The sequence below is a fragment of the Ahaetulla prasina genome, chromosome 2, assembly GCF_028640845.1.
Source record: "Ahaetulla prasina isolate Xishuangbanna chromosome 2, ASM2864084v1, whole genome shotgun sequence".
Taxonomy (NCBI): domain Eukaryota; kingdom Metazoa; phylum Chordata; class Lepidosauria; order Squamata; family Colubridae; genus Ahaetulla; species Ahaetulla prasina.
Window position 1 is genome coordinate 175,218,921 of NC_080540.1, and position 21,377 is coordinate 175,240,297.

The 21,377-nt window shown below is 49.4% G+C and overlaps 1 protein-coding gene across 1 annotated transcript in view; it reads right to left on the reverse strand.

Annotated features, from left to right (window-relative positions):
• Positions 1-24: 24 nt before the first annotated feature.
• LOC131193315 (uncharacterized) overlaps positions 25-21,377 on the reverse strand; it is a 46,797-nt gene continuing 25,444 nt past the window's right edge. The window contains exons 6-10 of the mRNA XM_058173357.1: positions 20,247-20,418; positions 19,015-19,170; positions 17,900-17,977; positions 2,859-2,992; positions 25-163 (exon numbers count right to left, since the gene is read on the reverse strand). Of these exons, the coding sequence (XP_058029340.1) occupies positions 101-163; positions 2,859-2,992; positions 17,900-17,977; positions 19,015-19,170; positions 20,247-20,418 (603 nt within the window). The 3' untranslated portion in view covers positions 25-100. The remainder of the gene's footprint in view (positions 164-2,858; positions 2,993-17,899; positions 17,978-19,014; positions 19,171-20,246; positions 20,419-21,377) is intronic.

Below are 21,377 nucleotides of genomic sequence, written 5' to 3' on the forward strand. Positions count from 1 at the left end.
CTTGCCAGAAGAGATGCTGCTTCCTTTGGCTGTATCGGTGCACTGTGAGGTTATTTATACTTCTTTGGCTCTTGTTGCAGACGTCTGGGGCTCAGTCCTATCAGCTTCTGAAAGAGTCTGGGTCTTGTAGGGACTGACGGCTCCGAAGGTTGTACCGTGGTGTCTGTAACAGGCAAGACAAACATGATGTTTATCTATTAAATTTATAGTTGCCCATCACACTATCCAGACTGACTCTGGCCGGCTACAATTATGTAAAAGCATAAATACAAAAACATTAGAAGTGTTAACAATTAAATAAAAGGTTAATACCAAAAGCATGGATGATAGGGGGATAAGCTTTTGTCTCTCACTCAACCACCTAACACAGCAAAGCATGCCAAATTTTAAGGCACTTCCAGAAGGCCAGGAGGGTGGAGGTGGATCTCGCCTCCAGAGGCAAGGTGTTCCACAATGCAGGAGCCACTGCTCTTCTTGACCCCACTAGCTGGAATTTCTTGGCTAGGAGTCCAAAGAAGGCCTCTTCTGCCAGAATGAATGGCACAGGCCCATCACATCGTAGGAAGAAGGTTCCTCGCACACAGAGACTATCCACAGGCCTGCTTTATTATAATTTAATTGTAAGTTGCCCAGAGTCACGTATGCAAGACGAGTGGCTATATAAATGAAATAAATATTATTTATCTGGGGACCTGGCCCTTGGGCTATTCATTGATTGTCAGATAAGAAACAATTGCCCTGTGCTGGCAGAAGACTTTTGTGTATAATGCAATGTGCTTTTTAAAAGAATGAAAGATTGTATTTCTGCAGACACTCAAGGAAAAAAAACTTTTAGAGAAGCATATTTAGAGAAGCATTTCTGCTGCAGAATAATAGCATGACATGAAAAGTTTGTGAAATCTCAGCACTGTTTCCTTTTTGCTGTTACATGACCAAAAGCCATGTAATTAGAGCAGGGACACTCTTAATATTTCTAATATACAAGCTATTTCTCAAATATGCATGAGGTGGGAAGCCTATTGGTCTCAGACCTACAGCAATGCGGTAAGCCCTTTTCCGTCAGTCAGGCTGTTTCTTGGACCAGTTTTTTAAATAAAATTCCTCCCCAAAGTCTCTAATCAGAAACAGAATTATGCAAATATATTGTGACAAACACAGCTTTTGCTATAAATTCAATCCAGGATTTGAAAGGTAAGCAACCATGAATAAACTAATTACTGAATTTTGCAGTGTGGAAGCAGAAAGTAAGTAAGCTAAAAGCATGCCATAAAAGTCCGAGAAGGATGCAAAACGTAAGAGGTGCAAATTAATAGAAAATGTGCAATATCTGCTGAAATGCAAAAGTCAACCAAGGACTGGAATAAAGTTCCCAAAACGTGAGAAGGATGCTGCCATCCTGAATGCTTCATTACCTTCTGCTTTAGTAGTATAGTTAAGTCAGAATGGAAGACCCTCCCCTAACCCCACTGTCCTCCATAATTCAGTACACAAATTTGAATCAGTGAACTGGAACACTGCAGATTTCAGCCCACCTTAACACTTTGGTGACAGTGAATTTTTGAAAACTAATTCTTTCCTCTGCAATGTTATTGCTTCTAAATCATTTCTCCCTATTTTTAGCTTAACTTCCCCCATTCCCCCACTTCAAAAAGCATAGCTTAGAATCAGCCCTAGCAACATGAGGGCATTTAGCATACACTTTAGCAGGGGTGAAATGCTACCGGTTCGGGCCAATTCGTCTGAATCGGTAGTAAAAAATGCTACTGGTTCGCCGAACCAGTAGTAAAAAAATGTTTAAAAAAAGTTCTGACGATGCGCAATTGTAAGAACTTTTTTTTTTACATTTTAAGCATTTTTTTACTATCGGTTCTCTGAAACCGGTAGTTAAAAATGTTTTAAAAATAATTTTAAAAAAGTTCCAATGATCGCATGTTGCTTGTTGATACTTTTTAAAAAAAATTTGAAAGCATTTTTGTACTATCAGTTTGGGTGAATACATAGTAAAAAATGCTTTTAAAAAGTAAAAAAAAAGGCTCAGGTGATCTCTGATTGTCCAAGCCTTTTACTTTTTAAAGCATTTTTTACTGCCTATTCGCCCCAACTAGTAAAAAAAAACTTTAAAAAGGTAAAAAAAATGTTCCCAAGATCACGGATGTGTTGCACGATTGTCAGAACCTTTTTTTTTTTACTTTTTAAAGCATTTTTTACTACCTATTTGCCTGAACCGGTAGTAAAAAGTGCTTTTAAAAAGTTTTTTAAAAGGTTCCCAAGATCACGCGCCACAGCTGATTTCCCCACCTCGCTGTTCTATTTACCTTTCCAAGCCTCCTTTTGGTGCATACTGTGCATGCGCGCACAGCGTGTTTGGTGCGAACTGCGCATGCGCAGCATGGGCTTGGCACACAGTGCACATGCACAGCCAGTGAACCATAGCAAACCGGTTCAGATTTCACCACTGCACTTTAGGGCAGGGGTCACCAACCTTTCAGACCTCAGGGACCACTAAAGTCATAATTTTAAATCCTGCGGACCACTGTGAATTTTTTAAAAAAGGTAAATAGTATTTAGTGCAATATAAAAAATGCAAATAATTTTTCTGAGGGCCAACAAAATTTTCTCACAGACCATTGGTTGATGACAGCTGCTTTAGGGGCTTTTAAAAGAAAGCGGAAGATTATTTAAGCCCATCCCCCAATTCTATAGCAAGATAGAGAAGTCCCTTGAATAGTATTTCATAACTGGGTACCCTCAATGCACATTAGATTATAACTCCCAGAATTCCTACTAGCAACATGGTTTTCTTCTGTAGAATAATTTCCTCACCAAATGACGTAGTGTGACACTTGGCTTTAACTCACCCCATCCACTGGTATAGAGATTGTCAGCAGCTGAGCAGCCACGTTTTGGGATTGCCTATGCCGACGAGACAATGAACGATGAGTCTGGGAAGATGGCCATCCTCTCTGCCTGGGGCTACTAGTCCGTATCTCATCTGATAGAGAAAAAACAAAACACTGCGTTGAAAGCCTTTGGTTTTTTTTAGATAGGGCATTTTTAAGGGGGGGGAGGGTTAGGGCAGGTGTTGGGGGTAGCCCGTCGGGAGGGAAACCAGTTCCTGTGCGTGCTCGCGGCGGTTATTTAACGGGTTCGGAGGTTATGAGGGGGGAATGTGTTCCTTTTTGTGAGGGTGGTTCTATTTGCACGGTAAGTGGGAGGGGCAGATATGGCGGAAGGGGGGGATCGTATCGGTTTAGGGGGGCGCGTGCTCGATGTCTGCAGGCGATCGCGCGCCCTGATCCCTCTGTCTTCTCCCGTTCCCCGGATGGTCAAGACCCTCAGAGCCTGGGCCTTCGGCTTATGTTATGCAACGCACGGTCCGTGGCCAATAAGGCCCCCCTAATACATGATCTTATTCAGGGGGGCGCCGCGGATCTTATAGGCGTTACGGAGACCTGGTTGGGCACTGAAGGGGGCGTGCCCCTTGTTGAAATGTGCCCACCGGGCTTCCGCGCATTCCATCAGCCGAGGGCTCAGGGTAGGGGTGGGGGGGTAGCGGTTGTTATTAAAGAGAGTCTAGAGCCGAGGGAGACCACTGTACCTCAGATTGCCGGGTGTGAATCCCTCTTTGTGAGGTGGGGTCATAGGTGTCAGATGGGCTTGCTGGTCGCGTACCTGGCTCCTTGCTGTGTGACAGCTGCCCTGCCCGAGCTCCTGGAGGTGCTTGCTGGGGTGGCAGTAGAGACCCCCAGACTTTTAGTCATGGGGGACTTTAACTTGCCATCTTCCGGTTCGTCATCGACAGCAGCTCGGGAGTTCATGGCTTCCATGACGGCCTTGGACCTGACCCAAGTAGTGGATGGCCCCACTCACATCGGGGGAGGCACACTGGACCTGATTTTTATCTCTGGTCAGTGGTTGAAGGATCTGGACTTGAGGGATGTAGTCACAGAACCTTTGTCATGGTCAGATCACTCTCTCCTTCGCCTGGACTTTCTGACCGCCACTCAACACCGCAGGGAGACGGAACCATTACGCTGGTTCCGTCCCAGGCGCCTGATGGACCCGGAGAGGTTCCGGACGGAGCTTGGGCCGTTTCCTGAGGGTCTGGCTCACGGCACGGCTGAGGAACTAGCCGCGGCCTGGGAACGGGCCGCGGCTGGGGCTTTAGACCGTGTCGTGCCTTTGCGGCCTCTGACCCGGCGTAGGTCTCAACCGGCTCCTTGGTTTTCCGAGGAGCTGAGGGGGATGAAACGCCGAAGAAGACGCCTAGAGAGTTCCTAGAGGTCTAGCCGTTCAGAGGCTGATCGGACACTAGTTAGATCCTATAGTAGGACCTACCTAGTGGCACTGAGGGAAGCGAGACGTTGCTACGCCTCCTCCCTCATTGCGTCGGCAGATAACTGCCCAGCCGCCCTGTTTCGGGTGACTCGTTCCCTCCTTCACCAGGGGGAGCGGGATGACCCGTTGCAGGGACGTGCTGAGGAGTTTAACGGTTATCTATACGATAAAATCGTTCAGCTTTGGGACGGTCTGGACCAAAATTGCGGCGATTCAGATGGGGCGTCTGAGGGTGGTCTTGTTGACATTGTTTGGGATGAGTTTGACCCTGTGGCTCCCGAGGACATGGACAGGTTGTTGGGTAGATTGAATGCCACCACGTGTTTACTGGACCCGTGCCCCTCCTGGTTGGTACTGGCCACTCAGGAGGTGACACGAGGCTGGCTCCAGGCGATTACGAGCGCTTCTTTGTTGGAGGGGGTCTTTCCGGCCGCCTTGAAAGAGGCGGTGGTGAGGCCCCTCCTCAAGAAGCCTTCCCTGGACCCGGCTGTTTTAGGTAATTATCGTCCGGTCTTCAACCCGCTTGGCGAAGGTTGTAGAGAGTATGGTGGCATATCAGTTTCCCCTACACCTGGATAAAACTGTCTATCTAGACCCGTTCCAGTCCGGTTTCCGGCCCGGTTACAGCACTGAGACGGCTTTGGTCGCGTTGGTGGATGATCTCTGGAGGGCCAGGGATAGGGGTTGTTCCTCTGCCCTGGTCCTATTAGACCTCTCAGCGGCTTTTGATACCATCGACCATGGTATCCTGCTGCGCCGGTTGGAGGGATTGGGAGTGGGAGGCACCGTTTATCGGTGGTTCTCCTCCTATCTCTCCGATCGGTCGCAGACGGTGTTGACAGGGGGGCAGAGGTCGGCCCCGAGGCGCCTCACTTGTGGGTGCCGCAGGGGTCGATTCTCTCGCCCCTTCTGTTCAACATCTATATGAAGCCGCTGGGTGAGATCATCAGTGGCTTCGGTGTGAGGTACCAGCTGTACGCTGATGACACCCAGCTGTACTTTTCCACACCGGGCCACCCCAACGAAGCTATCGAAGTGCTGTCCCGGTGTTTGGAGGCCGTACGGGTCTGGATGGGGAGAAACAGGCTCAAGCTCAATCCCTCCAAGACAGAGTGGCTGTGGATGCCGGCATCCCGGTACAGTCAGCTGAGTCCACGGCTGACTGTTGGGGGCGAGTCATTGGCCCCGATGGAGAGGGTGCGCAACTTGGGCGTCCTCCTGGATGAACGGCTGTCTTTTGAAGATTATTTGACGGCCGTCTCCAGGAGAGCTTTTTACCAGGTTCGCCTGGTTCGCCAGTTGCGCCCCTTTCTAGATCGGGATGCCCTATGCACGGTCACTCACGCCCTCGTGACGTCTCGCCTGGATTACTGCAATGCTCTCTACATGGGGCTCCCCTTGAGGGGCATCCGGAGGCTTCAGTTAGTTCAGAATGCGGCTGCGCGGGTGATAGAGGGAGCCCCTCGTGGCTCCCATGTGACACCTCTCCTGCGCAGACTGCACTGGCTTCCTGTGGCCTTCCGGGTGCGCTTCAAGGTCTTGGTAACTACCTTTAAAGCGCTCCATGGCATAGGGCCAGGCTATTTACGGGACCGCCTGCTGCGACCAAATACCTCTCACCGACCCGTGCGCTCTCACAGAGAGGGACTCCTCAGGGTGCCGTCAGCTAGGCAGTGCCGTCTGGCGACACCCAGGGGAAGGGCCTTCTCTGTGGGGGCTCCCACCCTCTGGAACGAACTCCCCCCAGGACTTCGTCAACTTCCGGACCTCCGAACCTTCCGTCGCGAGCTTAAAACATATGTATTCATCTGCGCAGGACTGGATTAGATTTTAAATTTTATATTGGTTTTAATGGGTTTTATTATTTATATTGTTTTTTTAAAAATTGGGCCATGTAGAATAAGCTTTTTAACTGTTATTTTATTTTGTATTTATATGTACCTTTTTTATTTGCCTGTGAACCGCCCTGAGTCCCTAGGGAGATAGGGCGGTATACAAATATGATAAATAAATAAATAAAATAAATAAATAATGACTTTCAAAGATGCTCTTAGGAATGAGTGCAAATTCCCTTCTATGAGGCCATACCAGCCTTTGGGAGCCACACCAGGGGTGAAATGCTCCCGGTTCGGACCAGATTGCCTGATCAGGTAGCGATGGCAGCGGGTGGTTCAGAAAAGCGGTAGCAAAAATCCCTGTTCCCCCCCATGCCCAGCTGAGCTGCGCGATCATCAGAGAAGTTTTTTTTTTTTCTCGACTGAAAAAATACTTTTAAAAGTAAAAAAAAAGAGCCTCTGATGATCGCGTGGCTCAGCTGGGATCGTCAGAACCTTTTAAAAACATTTTTTCTACAACCTCTTTAGCCAAAGAGGTTGTAAAAAAAATGCTTTTAAAAGGTTCTGGTGATTAGGCAACTCAGCTGGGATCTTCAGAACCCTTTAAAAGCTTTTTAAAGGCTCCTCTGGCGATCCCAGCTGAGTTGCCTGATCATAAGAGGCTTTTAAAAGCATTTTTAAAATGCTTTTAAAAGAAAAAAAAAGTTGGCCAAGCCCACCCAGTCACATTACGCCCCCCACCAATCCACACCCACAGAACTGGTAGTAACGAATTTTACATTTCACTCCTGAGACAGACCTATTCTATGCAGGCACATTTGCTTAAACACTGATCTCACACATGAGAATTACTGAGAATGTTGAAGATGGATTCATGTTAGTACACTTAAGAAATTTTTTTTCTGAATAGTCAAATCTTTATCAGTTGCCTAAAATTCTTCTCATCTGCCCAAACAAACGTCCCAAACTGGAAGTTTCACTAGAAGGCTGTTGCTGCTAGTGAAAAGGAACAATTCTTGCCATCTTCAGATAGCAACCACAGCAGAATCCCAACTGCTGTTGATGTTTAGAGAAGCCTATGAGAGGAAGGCTGCTGTTGAATGTGCTTCAGAAGCCTAATGCTGGCTTATCAGAATGGGGAACATACACAAACACTCTGCATTGCCCTTGATATTATCTACACTATGTACAAGGAGTCTATGGTCTTCCATGTGCTATTGGATTACTCCTGGCAGACCCAACCAATATGCCAGGTACTAACTGAACCCAAAAGGGATTCTAAAAGGGATTTCTTTACACAATTGTAGCTTTATTCATTCTTATTCTTCTTCATTGGCTCCCGACAACTGCTTGGACAGATTCCTGAGTTTTCCTGGCAAGATTTCAGATTTTCCTGGCAAGATTGCCATTGCTTGTGTCCTAGGGCTGAAAGACTGGCTGGCTCAAGGTCTTCCAGTGGGCTTTGTGCCTAAGGTGGGACTAGAACTCATAGACCCTGGTTTCTAGCCCTGTGCTTATTACACTGGTTCTCAACAGATTCTTCGCAGAGCTGTAAATAACCTAAAACCTATCTGACTTTTACATCTCATCGGCTTGGTGGCGCTGTGCCGTTGGTTCGGACCTTTGTTCCGACCTGGACGATGGCAACAGCGACTGAGAAGTTCCATCTGTTTCCGCCCAAGTCGTCTGTGCCTTTCCCTGCCGCCAGATTGTGACCATGGCGTCTCTCCTATCCTCCAGCCTCGGAGAGGCTCAACCTGTGGGAGAGGTTGGGCCCCTCGGTAGGAGAGGTTGGGCGTCCGGCCTCTGCACCGGGTGAGGATGCACTAGGGGTGCTGGATTTGAAGGGACCCCTGGATTGTGTGTTCTATCCTGGATTGGAGGTGGTGGTGGTTGGAGGATAGCGGAAGGCGATGGAGGTGCGATGGATTTGCCTGGAGACCCTCGTTGACGGTTAACATGCTACGCTTTTCTGGCCTTATTGGTATCCTTGGCGGTCGCTGGCCCTTTAGGCCTATTGGAAGATGCAGGAGACTTAACAGCAGCCGATATTGCCTATGACTGGAGTAACCCCCTCTCCACCTTTTCTATCCCAGGATGTTTGGTCTCAGACCTTCGACAGACTACCATCTGGACTGTTTGTGGTTTTACTCTGGGTCTGCCCTTATTGGGATTACCAGCATGCTGGTTTAGTATTATCATCATTTATCATCATTTTAGGCCTATTTCAATCTCTATTTGGATAACATTTTTAATCTTTGCCATCTTTTATCCCTCGGAGTTTGGACCCTTCACGATCTTATCTTCTATTACGACGCTATTCTTCTGATGAACTCTTGCAGCTGCGAGGTGCCCCCGCAGAAATGGCCTCCACATTATCGAGGGCGGCCTCTATGACGGGTTTTGGGACCCACAGAGGTGGCATGAAAAAAGAACCTGTGGGGTTTTGTAGATAGGTTTTTAATAAGGGTTTTTAAAGGGGAGGGTAGTGTCAGGTAGGGGAAGAACCTGTCGGGGTTTTTAAGGAGGGTGTTAAAGGGTTTTTAAGGGGAGGAAATCGATAGGTTTGGGTTGGGGTGGTGGGAGGGATTTAAGGGCGGGTGTTGGGGAAACCCGCCGGGTGGGAGTCCAGTTCGCGCATGCTCGTGGCGGGGTTGGTAGGTCCGAGGTCATGGGGGTTGGTGCTCCATTGGTTGAGGGTGGTGACATTTCCACGGTTAGGGGAGGGGCAGATATGGCGGAAGTGGGGCTCACATCGTGTAGGGGGGCGTCGATGTCTGCAGGCGATCGCGCCCCGAGCCCTCAAACTTCTCCCGTTTCCCGGATGGTCAGGACCCTCAGGGCCCTGGCCTTCGGGTGATGTTGTGCAACGCCCGGGCCGTGGCCAAGGCCCCCTAATTCCGGATCTTATTCAGGGGGGTGCCGCGGACCTTATGGGCGTTACGGAGACCTGGCTGGGCCCAGAAGGGGGCGTGCCCCTTGTTCAAATGTGCCCGCCGGGTTTCCGAGCATTCCATCAGCCGAGGGGCCAGGGTAGGGGTGGTGGGGTGGCGGTTGTGATTAGAGAGAGTCTAGAGCCGAGGAGACCACTGTGCCTCAGATTGCCGGGTGTGAATCCTTTTGTGAGATGGGGTCATAGATGTCAGATGGGCTTGCTGGTCGGTACCTGGCTCCTTGCTGCGTGACAGCTGCCCTGCCTGAGCTCCTGGAGGTGCTTGCTGGGTGGTAGTTGAGACCCCAGACTTTTAGTCATGGGGACTTTAACTGCCATCTTCCGGCTCGTCATCGACAGCTGCTCGGGAGTTCACGGCTTCCATGACGGCCTTGGACCTGACTCAAGTAGTTGATGGCCCTACTCACATTGGGGGTGGCACTCTGGATCTGATTTTTATCTCTGGTCAGTGGCTGAGAGATCTGGATTTGAGGGAAATAGTTATTGAACCTCTGTCATGGTCAGATCACTCTCTTCGCCTGGACTTTCTGACCGCCACTCAACACCGCAGGGAGACGGAGCCACGTTGGTTCCGTCCCAGGCGCCTGATGGACCCTGAGAGGTTCCGGACGGAGCTTGGGCCATTTCCTGAGGGTCTGGCTCACGACACGGCTGAGGAACTGGCCTGGGAGCGGGCGGCGGGGCCTTAGACCGTGTCGTGCCTTTGCGCCCTCTGACCCGGCTCAGGCCCCAGACGGCTCCGTGGTCCTCCGAGGAGCTGAGGGGGATGAAGCGCCGGAGAAGACGCCTGGAGAGCTCTTGGAGGCCCAGCCGCTCCGAGGCTGATCGGACACTAGTGAAGTCCTATACTAGGACTTACCTAGTGGCACTGAGGAAGCGAGGCGTTGCTACGCCTCCTCCCTCATTGCGTCGGCAGATAACCGCCCAGCCGCCCTGTTTCGGGTGACCTGCCCTCCTTCATCAGGGGAGCGGGATGACCCGTTGCAGGACGTGCTGAGGAGTTTAACGGTTATCTATACGATAAAATCGCTCAGCTTCGGGACGGTTTGGACCAAAATTGCAGTGGCCCAGGGAGGCGTCCGAGGTGGTCTTGGTGATATTTTATGGGATGAGTTTGACCCTGTGGCTCCCGAGGACATGGACAGGTTGTTGGGTAGGTTGAATGCCACCACATGTTTACTGGACCTGCCCTCCTGGCTGGTGCTGGCCACCCAGGAGGTGACACGAGGCTGGCTCCAGGCAATACACGCTTCCTTGGTGGAGGGAGTCTTCCGGCCGCCTTGAAAGAGGCGGTGGTGAGACCCTCCTCAAGAAGCCTGCCTTGGACCCAGCTGTTTTAGGTAATTATCGTCGGTCTCCAACCCGCCGGGCGAAGGTTGTAGAGAGTATGGTGGCATATCAGTTTCCTTACACCTGGATGAAACTGTCTATCTAGACCTGCTCCAGTCCGGTTTCCGCCCGGTTACAGCACGGAGACGGCTTTGGTCGCTGCAGGATGATCTCTGAGGGCCAGGGATAGGGGTGTTCCTCTGCCCTGGTCCTATTAGACCTCTCAGCGGCTTTTGATACCATCGACCATGGTATCCTGCTGCGCCGGTTGGGGGGAATGGGAGTGGGAGGCACCGGTTATCGGTGGGTCTCCTCCTATCTCTCGGATCGGGCGCAGGCGGTGTTGACGGGGGCAGAGGTCGGCCCGAGGCGCCTCACTTGTGGGTGCCGCAGGGTCGATTCTCTCGCCTTTTGTTCAACATCTATATGAAGCCGCTGGGTGAGATCATCAGTGGCTTCGTGTGAGGTACCAGCTGTACGCTGATGACACCCAGCTGTACTTTTCCACACCGGGCCACCCCAATGAAGCTATTGAAGTGCTGTCCCGGTGTCTGGAAGCCGTACGGGTCTGGATGGGGAGAAACAGGCTCAAGCTCAATCCCTCCAAGACAGAGTGGCTGTGGATGCCGGCATCCCGGTACAGTCAGCTGCAACCGCGGCTGACTGTTGGGGGCGAGTCATTGGCCCCGACGGAGAGGGTGCGTAACTTGGGCGTCCTCCTGGACGAACGGCTGTCCTTTGAAGATCATTTGGCGGCCGTCTCCAGGAGAGCTTTTTACCAGGTTCGCCTGGTACGCCAGTTGCGCCCCTTTCTGGACCGGGATGCCCTATGCACGGTCACTCACGCCTCGTGACGCCTCGCCTGGATTACTGCAATGCTCTCTACATGGGGCTCCCTTGAAGGGCATCCGGAGACTGCAGTTAGTCCAGAATGCGGCTGCTGGTGATAGAAGGAGCCTCGTGGCTCCCGGTGACACCTATCCTGCGCAGACTGCACTGGCTACCTGTGGCCTTCCGGTGCGCTTCAAGGTGTTGGTGACCACCTTTAAAGCGCCCATGGCATAGGGCCGGGCTATTTACGGGACCGCCTTCTGCTACCGAATACCTCTCACCGACCCGTGCGCCTCACAGAGAGGGACTCCTCAGGGTGCCGCCAGCTAGGCAGTGCCTGGCGACGCCCAGGAAGGGCCTTCTGTGGGGCTCCCGCCTCTGGAACGAGCTCCCCAGGACTTCGCCAACTCTCGGACCTTAGAACCTTCCGTCGTGAGCTTAAAACATATGTATTCATCTGCAGGACTGGACTAGGTTTTTAGATTTTAAATTTTATATTGGTTTTAATGGGTTTTATTATTTATATTGTTTTTAAAAATTGGGCCATGTAGAATAAGTTTTTAACTGTTATTTTAATCTGTATTTATATGTCCTTTTATATGCCTGTTAACCGCCCTGAGTCCTCGGGAGATAGGGCGTATACAAATGTGATCAATAAATAAATAAATAAATAAATAAATAATGACTTTCAAAGATGCTCTTAGGAATGAGTGCAAATTCCTTCTATGAGGCCATACCAGCCTTTGGGAGCCACACCAGGGTGAAATGCTACTGGTTCGCCAATTCGTCTGAATCGGTAGTAAAAATGCTACTGGTTCGCCAACCAGTAGTAAAAAATGTTTTAAAAAGTTCTGACGATGCGCAATTGTAAGAACTTTTTTTTTTTTTTTACATTTTAAGCATTTTTTTACTATCGGTTCTCTGAAACCGGTAGTTAAAAATGTTTTAAAAATAATTTAAAAAAAGTTCCAATGATCGCGTGTTGCTTGTTGATACTTTTTAAAAAAAATTTGAAAGCATTTTTGTACTATCAGTTTGGGTGAATACATAGTAAAAAATGCTTTTAAAAAGTAAAAAAAAAGGCTCAGGTGATCTCTGATTGTCCAAGCCTTTTACTTTTAAAGCATTTTTACCCTATTCGCTAACTAGTAAAAAAAAACTTTAAAAAGGTAAAAAAAATGTTCCCAAGATCACGGATGTGTTGCACGATTGTCAGAACCTTTTTTTTTTTACTTTTTAAAGCATTTTTTACTACCTATTTGCCTGAACCGGTAGTAAAAAGTGCTTTTAAAAGTAAAAAGGCTCAGATGATCTCTGATTGTCCAAGCCTTTTACTTTTAAAGCATTTTACTACCTATTTGCCTGAACCGGTAGTAAAAGTGCTTTTAAAAGAAAAAAGTTGGCCAAGCCCACCCAGTCACATTACGCCCCCCACCAATCCACACCCACAGAACTGGTAGTAACGAATTTTACATTTCACTCCTGAGACAGACCTATTCTATGCAGGCACATTTGCTTAAACACTGATCTCACACATGAGAATTACTGAGAATGTTGAAGATGGATTCATGTTAGTACACTTAAGAAATTTTTTTTCTGAATAGTCAAATCTTTATCAGTTGCCTAAAATTCTTCTCATCTGCCCAAACAAACGTCCCAAACTGGAAGTTTCACTAGAAGGCTGTTGCTGCTAGTGAAAAGGAATAATTCTTGCCATCTTCAGATAGCAACCACAGCAGAATCCCAACTGCTGTTGATGTTTAGAGAAGCCTATGAGAGGAAGGCTGCTGTTGAATGTGCTTCAGAAGCCTAATGCTGGCTTATCAGAATGGGGAACATACACAAACACTCTGCATTGCCCTTGATATTATCTACACTATATACAAGGAGTCTACGGTCTTCCATGTGCTATTGGATTACTCCTGGCAGACCCAACCAATATGCCAGGTACTAACTGAACCCAAAAGGGATTCTAAAAGGGATTTCTTTACACAATTGTAGCTTTATTCATTCTTATTCTTCTTCATTGGCTCCCGACAACTGCTTGGACAGGTTCCTGAGTTTTCCTGGCAAGATTTCAGATTTTCCTGGCAAGATTGCCATTGCTTGTGTCCTAGGGCTGAAAGACAGACTGGCTGGCTCAAGGTCTTCCAGCGGGCTTTGTGCCTAAAAGTGAGACTAGAACTCATAGACCCTGGTTTCTAGCCCTGTGCTTATTACACTGGTTCTCAACAGATTCTTCGCAGAGCTGTAAATAACCTAAAACCTATCTGACTTTTACATCTCATCGGCTTGGTGGCGCTGTGCCGTTCGGGTTCGGACCTTTGTTCCGACCTGGACGATGGCAACAGCGACTGAGAAGTTCCATCTGTTTCCGCCCAAGTCGTCTGTGCCTTTTCCCTGCCGCCAGATTGTGACCATGGCGTCTCTCCTATCCTCCAGCCTCTCGGAGAGGCTCAACCTGTGGGAGAGGTTGGGCCCCTCGGTAGGAGAGGTTTGGAGCGTCCGGGCCTCTGCACCGGGTGAGGATGCACTAGGGGGTGCTGGATTTGAAGGGACCCCTGGATTGTGTGTTCTATCCTGGATTGGAGGTGGTGGTGGTTGGAGGATAGCGGGAAGGCGATGGAGGTGCGATGGATTTGCCTGCCTGGAGACCCTCGTTGGACGGTTAACATCTGCTACGCCTTTTCTGGCCTTATTGGTATCCTTGGCCGGTCGCTGGCCCTTTAGGCCTATTGGAAGATGCAGGAGACTTAACAGCAGCCGATATTGCCTATGACTGGAGTAACCCCCTCTCCACCTTTTCTATCCCAGGATGTTTGGTCTCAGACCTTCGACAGACTACCATCTGGACTGTTTGTGGTTTTACTCTGGGTCTGCCCTTATTGGGATTACCAGCATGCTGGTTTAGTATTATCATCATTTATCATCATTTTAGGCCTATTTCAATCTCTATTTGGATAACATCTTTAATCTTTGCCATCTTTTTTATCCCTCGGAGTTTGGACCCCTTTCGCCGATCTTATCTTCTATTACGACGCGCTATTCTTCTGATGAACTCTTGCAGCTGCGAGGTGCCCCCGCCTCGCAGAAATGGCCCTCCACATTATCGAGGGCCGGCCTCTATGACGGGTTTTGGGACCCACAGAGGTGGCATGCGAAAAAAGAACCTGTGGGGTTTTGTAGATAGGTTTTTAATAAGGGTTTTTAAAGGGGAGGTAGTGTCAGGTAGGGGAAGAACCTGTCGGGTTTTTAAGGAGGGTGTTAAAGGGGTTTTTAAGGGGAGGAAATCGATAGGTTTGGGTTGGGGTGGTGGGAGGGATTTAAGGGCGGGTGTTGGGGGAAACCCGCCGGGTGGGAGTCCAGTTCCTGCGCATGCTCGTGGCGGGGGGTTGGTGGGTCCGAGGGTCATGGGGGGGGTTGGTGCTCCATTGGTTGAGGGTGGTGACATTTCCACGGTTAGGGGGAGGGGCAGATATGGCGGAAGTGGGGGCTCACATCGTGTTAGGGGGGCGCGCGCTCGATGTCTGCAGGCGATCGCGCCCGAGCCCTCAAACTTCTCCCGCTTCCCGGATGGTCAGGACCCTCAGGGCCCTGGCCTGCGGCGGATGTTGTGCAACGCACGGCCCGTGGCCAATAAGGCCCCCCTAATTCACGATCTTATTCAGGGGGGTGCCGCGGACCTTATGGGCGTTACGGAGACCTGGCTGGGCCCAGAAGGGGGCGTGCCCCTTGTTCAAATGTGCCCGCCGGGTTTCCGAGCATTCCATCAGCCGAGGGCCAGGGTAGGGGTGGTGGGGTGGCGGTTGTGATTAGAGAGAGTCTAGAGCCGAGGAGACCACTGTGCCTCAGATTGCCGGGTGTGAATCCTTTTGTGAGATGGGGTCATAGATGTCAGATGGGCTTGCTGGTCGCGTACCTGGCTCCTTGCTGCGTGACAGCTGCCCTGCCTGAGCTCCTGGAGGTGCTTGCTGGGGTGGCAGTTGAGGCCCCCAGACTTTTAGTCATGGGGGACTTTAACTTGCCATCTTCCGGCTCGTCATCGACAGCTGCTCGGGAGTTCACGGCTTCCATGACGGCCTTGGACCTGACTCAAGTAGTTGATGGCCCTACTCACATTGGGGGTGGCACTCTGGATCTGATTTTTATCTCTGGTCAGTGGCTGAGAGATCTGGATTTGAAGGAAATAGTTATTGAACCTCTGTCATGGTCAGATCACTCTCTTCTTCGCCTGGACTTTCTGACCGCCACTCAACACCGCAGGGAGACGGAGCCAGTACGTTGGTTCCGTCCCAGGCGCCTGATGGACCCTGAGAGGTTCCGGACGGAGCTTGGGCCATTTCCTGAGGGTCTGGCTCACGACACGGCTGAGGAACTGGTTGCGGCCGGGGACGGGGCCGGGGGGGGGGCCTTAGATCGTGTCGTGCCTTTGCGGCCTCTGACCCGGCGCAGGTCCCAAACGGCTCCTTGGTTCTCCGAGGAGCTGAGGGGGATGAAGCGCCGGAGAAGACGCCTGGAGAGTTCTTGGAGGTCCAGCCGCTCCGAGGCTGATCGGACACTAGTGAAGTCCTATACTAGGACTTACCTAGTGGCACTGAGGGAAGCGAGGCGTTGCTACGCCTCCTCCCTCATTGCGTCGGCAGATAACCGCCCAGCCGCCCTGTTTCGGGTGACCCGTTCCCTCCTTCATCAGGGGGAGCGGGATGACCCGTTGCAGGGACGTGCTGAGGAGTTTAACGGTTATCTATACGATAAAATCGTTCAGCTTCGGGACGGTTTGGACCAAAATTGCAGTGGCCCAGGGGAGGCGTCCGAGGGTGGTCTTGGTGATATTTTATGGGATGAGTTTGACCCTGTGGCTCCCGAGGACATGGACAGGTTGTTGGGTAGGTTGAATGCCACCACATGTTTACTGGACCCGTGCCCTCCTGGCTGGTGCTGGCCACCCAGGAGGTGACACGAGGCTGGCTCCAGGCAATTACGAGCGCTTCCTTGGTGGAGGGAGTCTTCCCGGCCGCCTTGAAAGAGGCGGTGGTGAGACCCCTCCTCAAGAAGCCTGCCTTGGACCCAGCTGTTTTAGGTAATTATCGTCGGTCTCCAACCCGCCCGGCGAAGGTTGTAGAGAGTATGGTGGCATATCAGTTTCCTTACACCTGGATGAAACTGTCTATCTAGACCTGCTCCAGTCCGGTTTGCGGGGCGGTTACAGCACGGAGACGGCTTTGGTGGCGTTGGTGGATGAGCTCTGGAGGGCCAGGGATAGGGGGTGTTCCGCTGCCCTGGTCCTATTAGACCTCTCAGCGGCTTTTGATAGCATGGACCATGGTATCCTGCTGCGCCGGTTGGAGGGATTGGGAGTGGAGGCACCGTTATCGGTGGTTCTCCTCCTATCTCTCCGATCGGTCGCAGACGGTGTTGACGGGGGCAGAGGTCGGCCCGAGGCGCCTCACTTGTGGGTGCCGCAGGGCCGATTCTCTCGCCTTTGTTCAACATCTATATGAAGCCGCTGGGTGAGATCATCAGTGGCTTCGGTGTGAGGTACCAGCTGTACGCTGATGACACCCAGCTGTACTTTTCCACACCGGGCCACCCCAATGAAGCTATTGAAGTGCTGTCCCGGTGTCTGGAAGCCGGACGGGTCTGGATGGGGGGGAACAGGCTCAAGGTCAATCCTCCAAGACAGGGTGGCTGTGGATGCCGGCATCCCGGTACAGTCAGCTGCAACCGCGGCTGACTGTTGGGGGCGAGTCATTGGCCCCGACGGAGAGGGTGCGTAACTTGGGCGTCCTCCTGGATGAACGGCTGTCCTTTGAAGATCATTTGGCGGCCGTCTCCAGGAGAGCTTTTTACCAGGTTCGCCTGGTACGCCAGTTGCGCCCCTTTCTGGACCGGGATGCCCTATGCACGGTCACCACGCCTCGTGACGCCTCGCCTGGATTACTGCAATGCTCTCACATGGGGCTCCCTTGAAGGGCATCCGGAGACTGCAGTTAGTCCAGAATGCGGCTGCGCTGGTGATAGAAGGAGCCCTCGTGGCTCCCGGTGACACCTATCCCGCGCAGACTGCACTGGCTACCTGTGGCCTTCCGGTGCGCTTCAAGGTGTTGGTGACCACCTTTAAAGCGCCCATGGCATAGGGCCGGGCTATTTACGGGACCGCCTTCTGCTACCGAATACCTCTCACCGACCCGGCGCCTCACAGAGAGGGACTCTCAGGGTGCCGCCAGCTAGGCAGTGCTGCCTGGCGACGCCCAGGAAGGGCCTTCTGTGGGGCTCCCGCCTCTGGAACGAGCTCCCCAGGACTTCGCCAACTCGGACCTTAGAACCTTCCGTCGTGAGCTTAAAACACACTTATTTAGATGCGCAGGACTGGACTAGGTTTTTTAGATTTTTAAATTTTTGAAATTTTAAATTTTATATTGATTTTAATTGGTTTTGGTAATCAGGCTGGTTAGAATAAGTTTTTTATTAGTGTTTTAATCTGTATTTATATGTCCTTTTTATATGCCTGTTAACCGCCCTGAGTCCCTCGGGAGATAGGGCGGTATACAAATGTGATCAATAAATAAATAAATAAATAAATAAAAGACTACAAACAGCATTTATTGCTTACCGATTACTTGCAGATTGTTTTTGTAGTTCAACTGCTTTACAGCCCAGCCTTGGTTTTCACAATCTGCTACAGAAGGGACTACAACAAAGTTCCACAAAGCATTTGTTAGAGATGCATATTGACAAGGCAATTTCCAAAGAATTTTTCTAATATTTATCAGGTAGGGTTCTTTCTAGCATTAATCAAAAGCTGTCTCTCCCCTTGCCTTTCTGCAGACTTACACTTTCTGCAGAGTGTATTTGTGAGATTAATAACACAGAGGAAAGTAGACTGCAGTCAAGTTATCTTTTATATGTTGTAAAATACTAAGGTTGTATTTGTAGACATGTTTCCCTATGGAACGGTAGCATTCTCTGGATTGTACAAAATACTGAATCATATTCAAGCCAGGTTTGCAAAACACATTAGACTAAAATGTGATTGACTCTTTGTTGCGATTCAGTGTGCAAACATAGACTGTGTCAACCAAGGTCAGCAATTCCCAGAAAAGGATTCAAATGGAAGTAGTCTGTTTGAGCCTATTTGTTTCATTGGGGTGGGGAATGGAGTGGGGGAAGCATCAGATACAATTTGAAGGCACAACTGCAGCTAGCAGCAGTTTCCAAAGTTTAGTTCTTTCAAGGTTTGCTCTTCCTTCAAAACCAAATTTCAGCATTGCCATTTGGTAAGGTAGGTCAGGAAAAGAGATTTTACTTTTATTTATTTTTATTTTATTTGCATTTATATCCCGCCCTTCTCCGAAGACTCAGGGCGGCTTACAGTATGTTAGGCAATAGTCTTCATCCATTTGTATACTATATACAAAGTCAACTTATTGCCCCCCCAACAATTTGGGTCCTCATTTTACCTACCTTATAAAGGATGGAAGGCTGAGTCAACCTTGGGCCTGGTGGGACTTGAACCTGCAATATTGCTGTTGCTGTTAATAACAGGCTGCATTAGCCTGTTGAGCCACCAGAGGCCCTAGATCTAGTCAGAAGCCATCCAATGGAGTTTCACAGAAGGTGGGAGATTTAACATAGTGCTTCCCCTTCTCCAGGAACTGCCCCTTAGCCACTAAATAACCCCAATTCTACCTGCTACTTTCCCATTCCTCCACCAACATGGCAACTCACTTCTCTGGTATTCAGCCCAATATTCTTTTGCATCCATTTTAGCTCTCTTCTCTGAACAGAACAGCAGCTTTGAGACTCCCATGTCAGTCGATACCTCCCTTTCTGTGCTAGGCTTGGTGTCTTGAAACAGAAGCTCCGGTTTAGACAACAGCCTTTCTGGGGAAAAAAGGTGGCACATGTTGAGTAGAACCTATCAAGATCTAGAAGTCTATACTCTGGCCAGACAAGATTATATTGTAGTAGGGTTGTTACATCATGTATTATTATTTTTTATTTAGGTCTGGAACACTAGAGCAGGGGTCTCCAACCTTGGCAACTTTAAGACTTGGGGACTTCAACTCGCAGAATTCTTCAGCCAGCTGCTGGCTGAGGAATTCTGGGAGTTGAAGTCCCCAAGTCTTAAAGTTGCCAAGGTTGGAGATCCCTGCACTGGAGTTCAGGCTGAAGGCTGTGGATTTTCTCATTACATGGCCTTTAGCAACTCCATGTCTCATTTACTTGTAATGTATACAGAGGTGCTTATGTCATTCCCCAAAGCACTCACATGCTCTTCAGTAGGCAAAAGAACAAGGGAGATGCTAGCTAGCAATCATTAGGCAATCACAGCTCTCAAATCTCCTATTGTTCATTTCTAAGAAGGAATGATGCATTCATACGTATTGCGCAAGCACCCCAGTCCTTTGAAATGGAGCTAGATGAACAACCTGGAGTACTTGTATGCGCACAAACGTTTCCCTATTTTCAGCCAACTGCCTTCCTTACTATAGACTTTTCTCTTGATTAGCATCCCCAACCTGGAGATGGGCAGAAGCACCAGAAGCACTCTGTGCAGAGGTGGGTTTCAACAAGTTCTGAACAGTTGTGGAGAACCGGTAGCGGAAATTTTAAGTAGTTCGGAGAACCAGTAGTAAAAATTCTGATTGGCCCTGCCCCCCATCTATTCTCTGCCTCCCAAGTCTCAGCTGATTAGGGATTTTGCAGTAACCTTCCCCTGGAGCGGGATGGGAATGGAGATTTTACAGTATCCTTCCCCTACCACACTTACAAATCCACACCCACCATCCATGCCATGCCCACCAAGCGACACCCACAGAACCAGTAGTAAAAAAATTTGAAACCCACCACTGACTCTGTGCGTCATCCATCAAAAGATCTGACAGTGTTCCTTGGGCAAAGCAAAGCCATTTCCTCCCCCTCAAGCCTACAACCAAACACTGCTCCTCTTTCATTACCAGTTTCTTGTAAAAGTTGCTGAATCTCTTTCCGAGTCTCCTGCAGACTCTGCAGCACTTCTTGGCTCTGTTTGGCTGGATCCTTGTAGGTCCAAATAAAATAACCTAGTATAGCTATGCAGAGTCCAGCAAAAGTCCGGCGTGTGAGGCCGACCCAGAAGGAGATGCTTTCCTAAAAGGAAGAAAGGTAGATAAATCAGTCTGACTGTCCCAATTCAGACATTAAGAGATGGGCAACCATGGGGCTTACACTCCCTTAAACTTCAACATAGAAACTCTATCTTCCCTTACTTCAGACTCAGGCAAGGAGAATTCTCATATCTGATTATAAACAGCAGCAAGGTGTAATACCCCTATGGCAAGGGTGAAATACTCCCAGTTCGGACCAGCTCGCGCGATCCGGTAGCGATGGTGACTAATGGTTCGGAGGACCGGTAGGAAAAATCCCTGCCCCCCCCCGCCTCTATTGAGCCGCACCATCAGCAGAGGTTTTTTTTTAAAAAAACTTTTAAAAGCCGATTTTTCTTCAGCCGAAACATGCCTTTAAAAGTAAAAAAAAGCCTTTGAGGATCCCGCCCCTCAGCTGAGATCGGCAGAGCCTTTAAACTTTTTTTAAAAAAATGTAAAGTCTCCTCTGGCAATCTCACCTGAGTTCCTCAGCAGCAGAATCTTACTTTTACTCTTACTTGCAGAAAACATGTTTTCTACAAGTAAGAGTAGAGATTCTAAGGCACTTACCTGATTACTGATGAACGCATGGCTTTTTTCCCAGCCCGAAAGCAGTTTCACTTTCAGCCCAGACAGAATCAATTGCTTAGCTAATCTATTTCCTCGGTGATCAACTGTGAAGTGTGAAGTGCAGCTGCTTTTACATTGTGTGTGAGTCAGTTGTGTTGTATTGTGGTGTTTGTGTGTAAAGTGTGAAAGTTGGTTTTTGGTACCTCTTATTGTTTTTTTATACTTTGTTTATTATTTTTATTATTTATTGTTATTGGCCACAACCACCAAGTCATCTGACCACCAAGCCACGCCCACCAATTAAGTCACACCCACAGAACCGATAGGGAAAATTTAGATTTCACCCCTGCCCTATGGGTTTAAATTGAACATACAAATTTAATCATATGATGA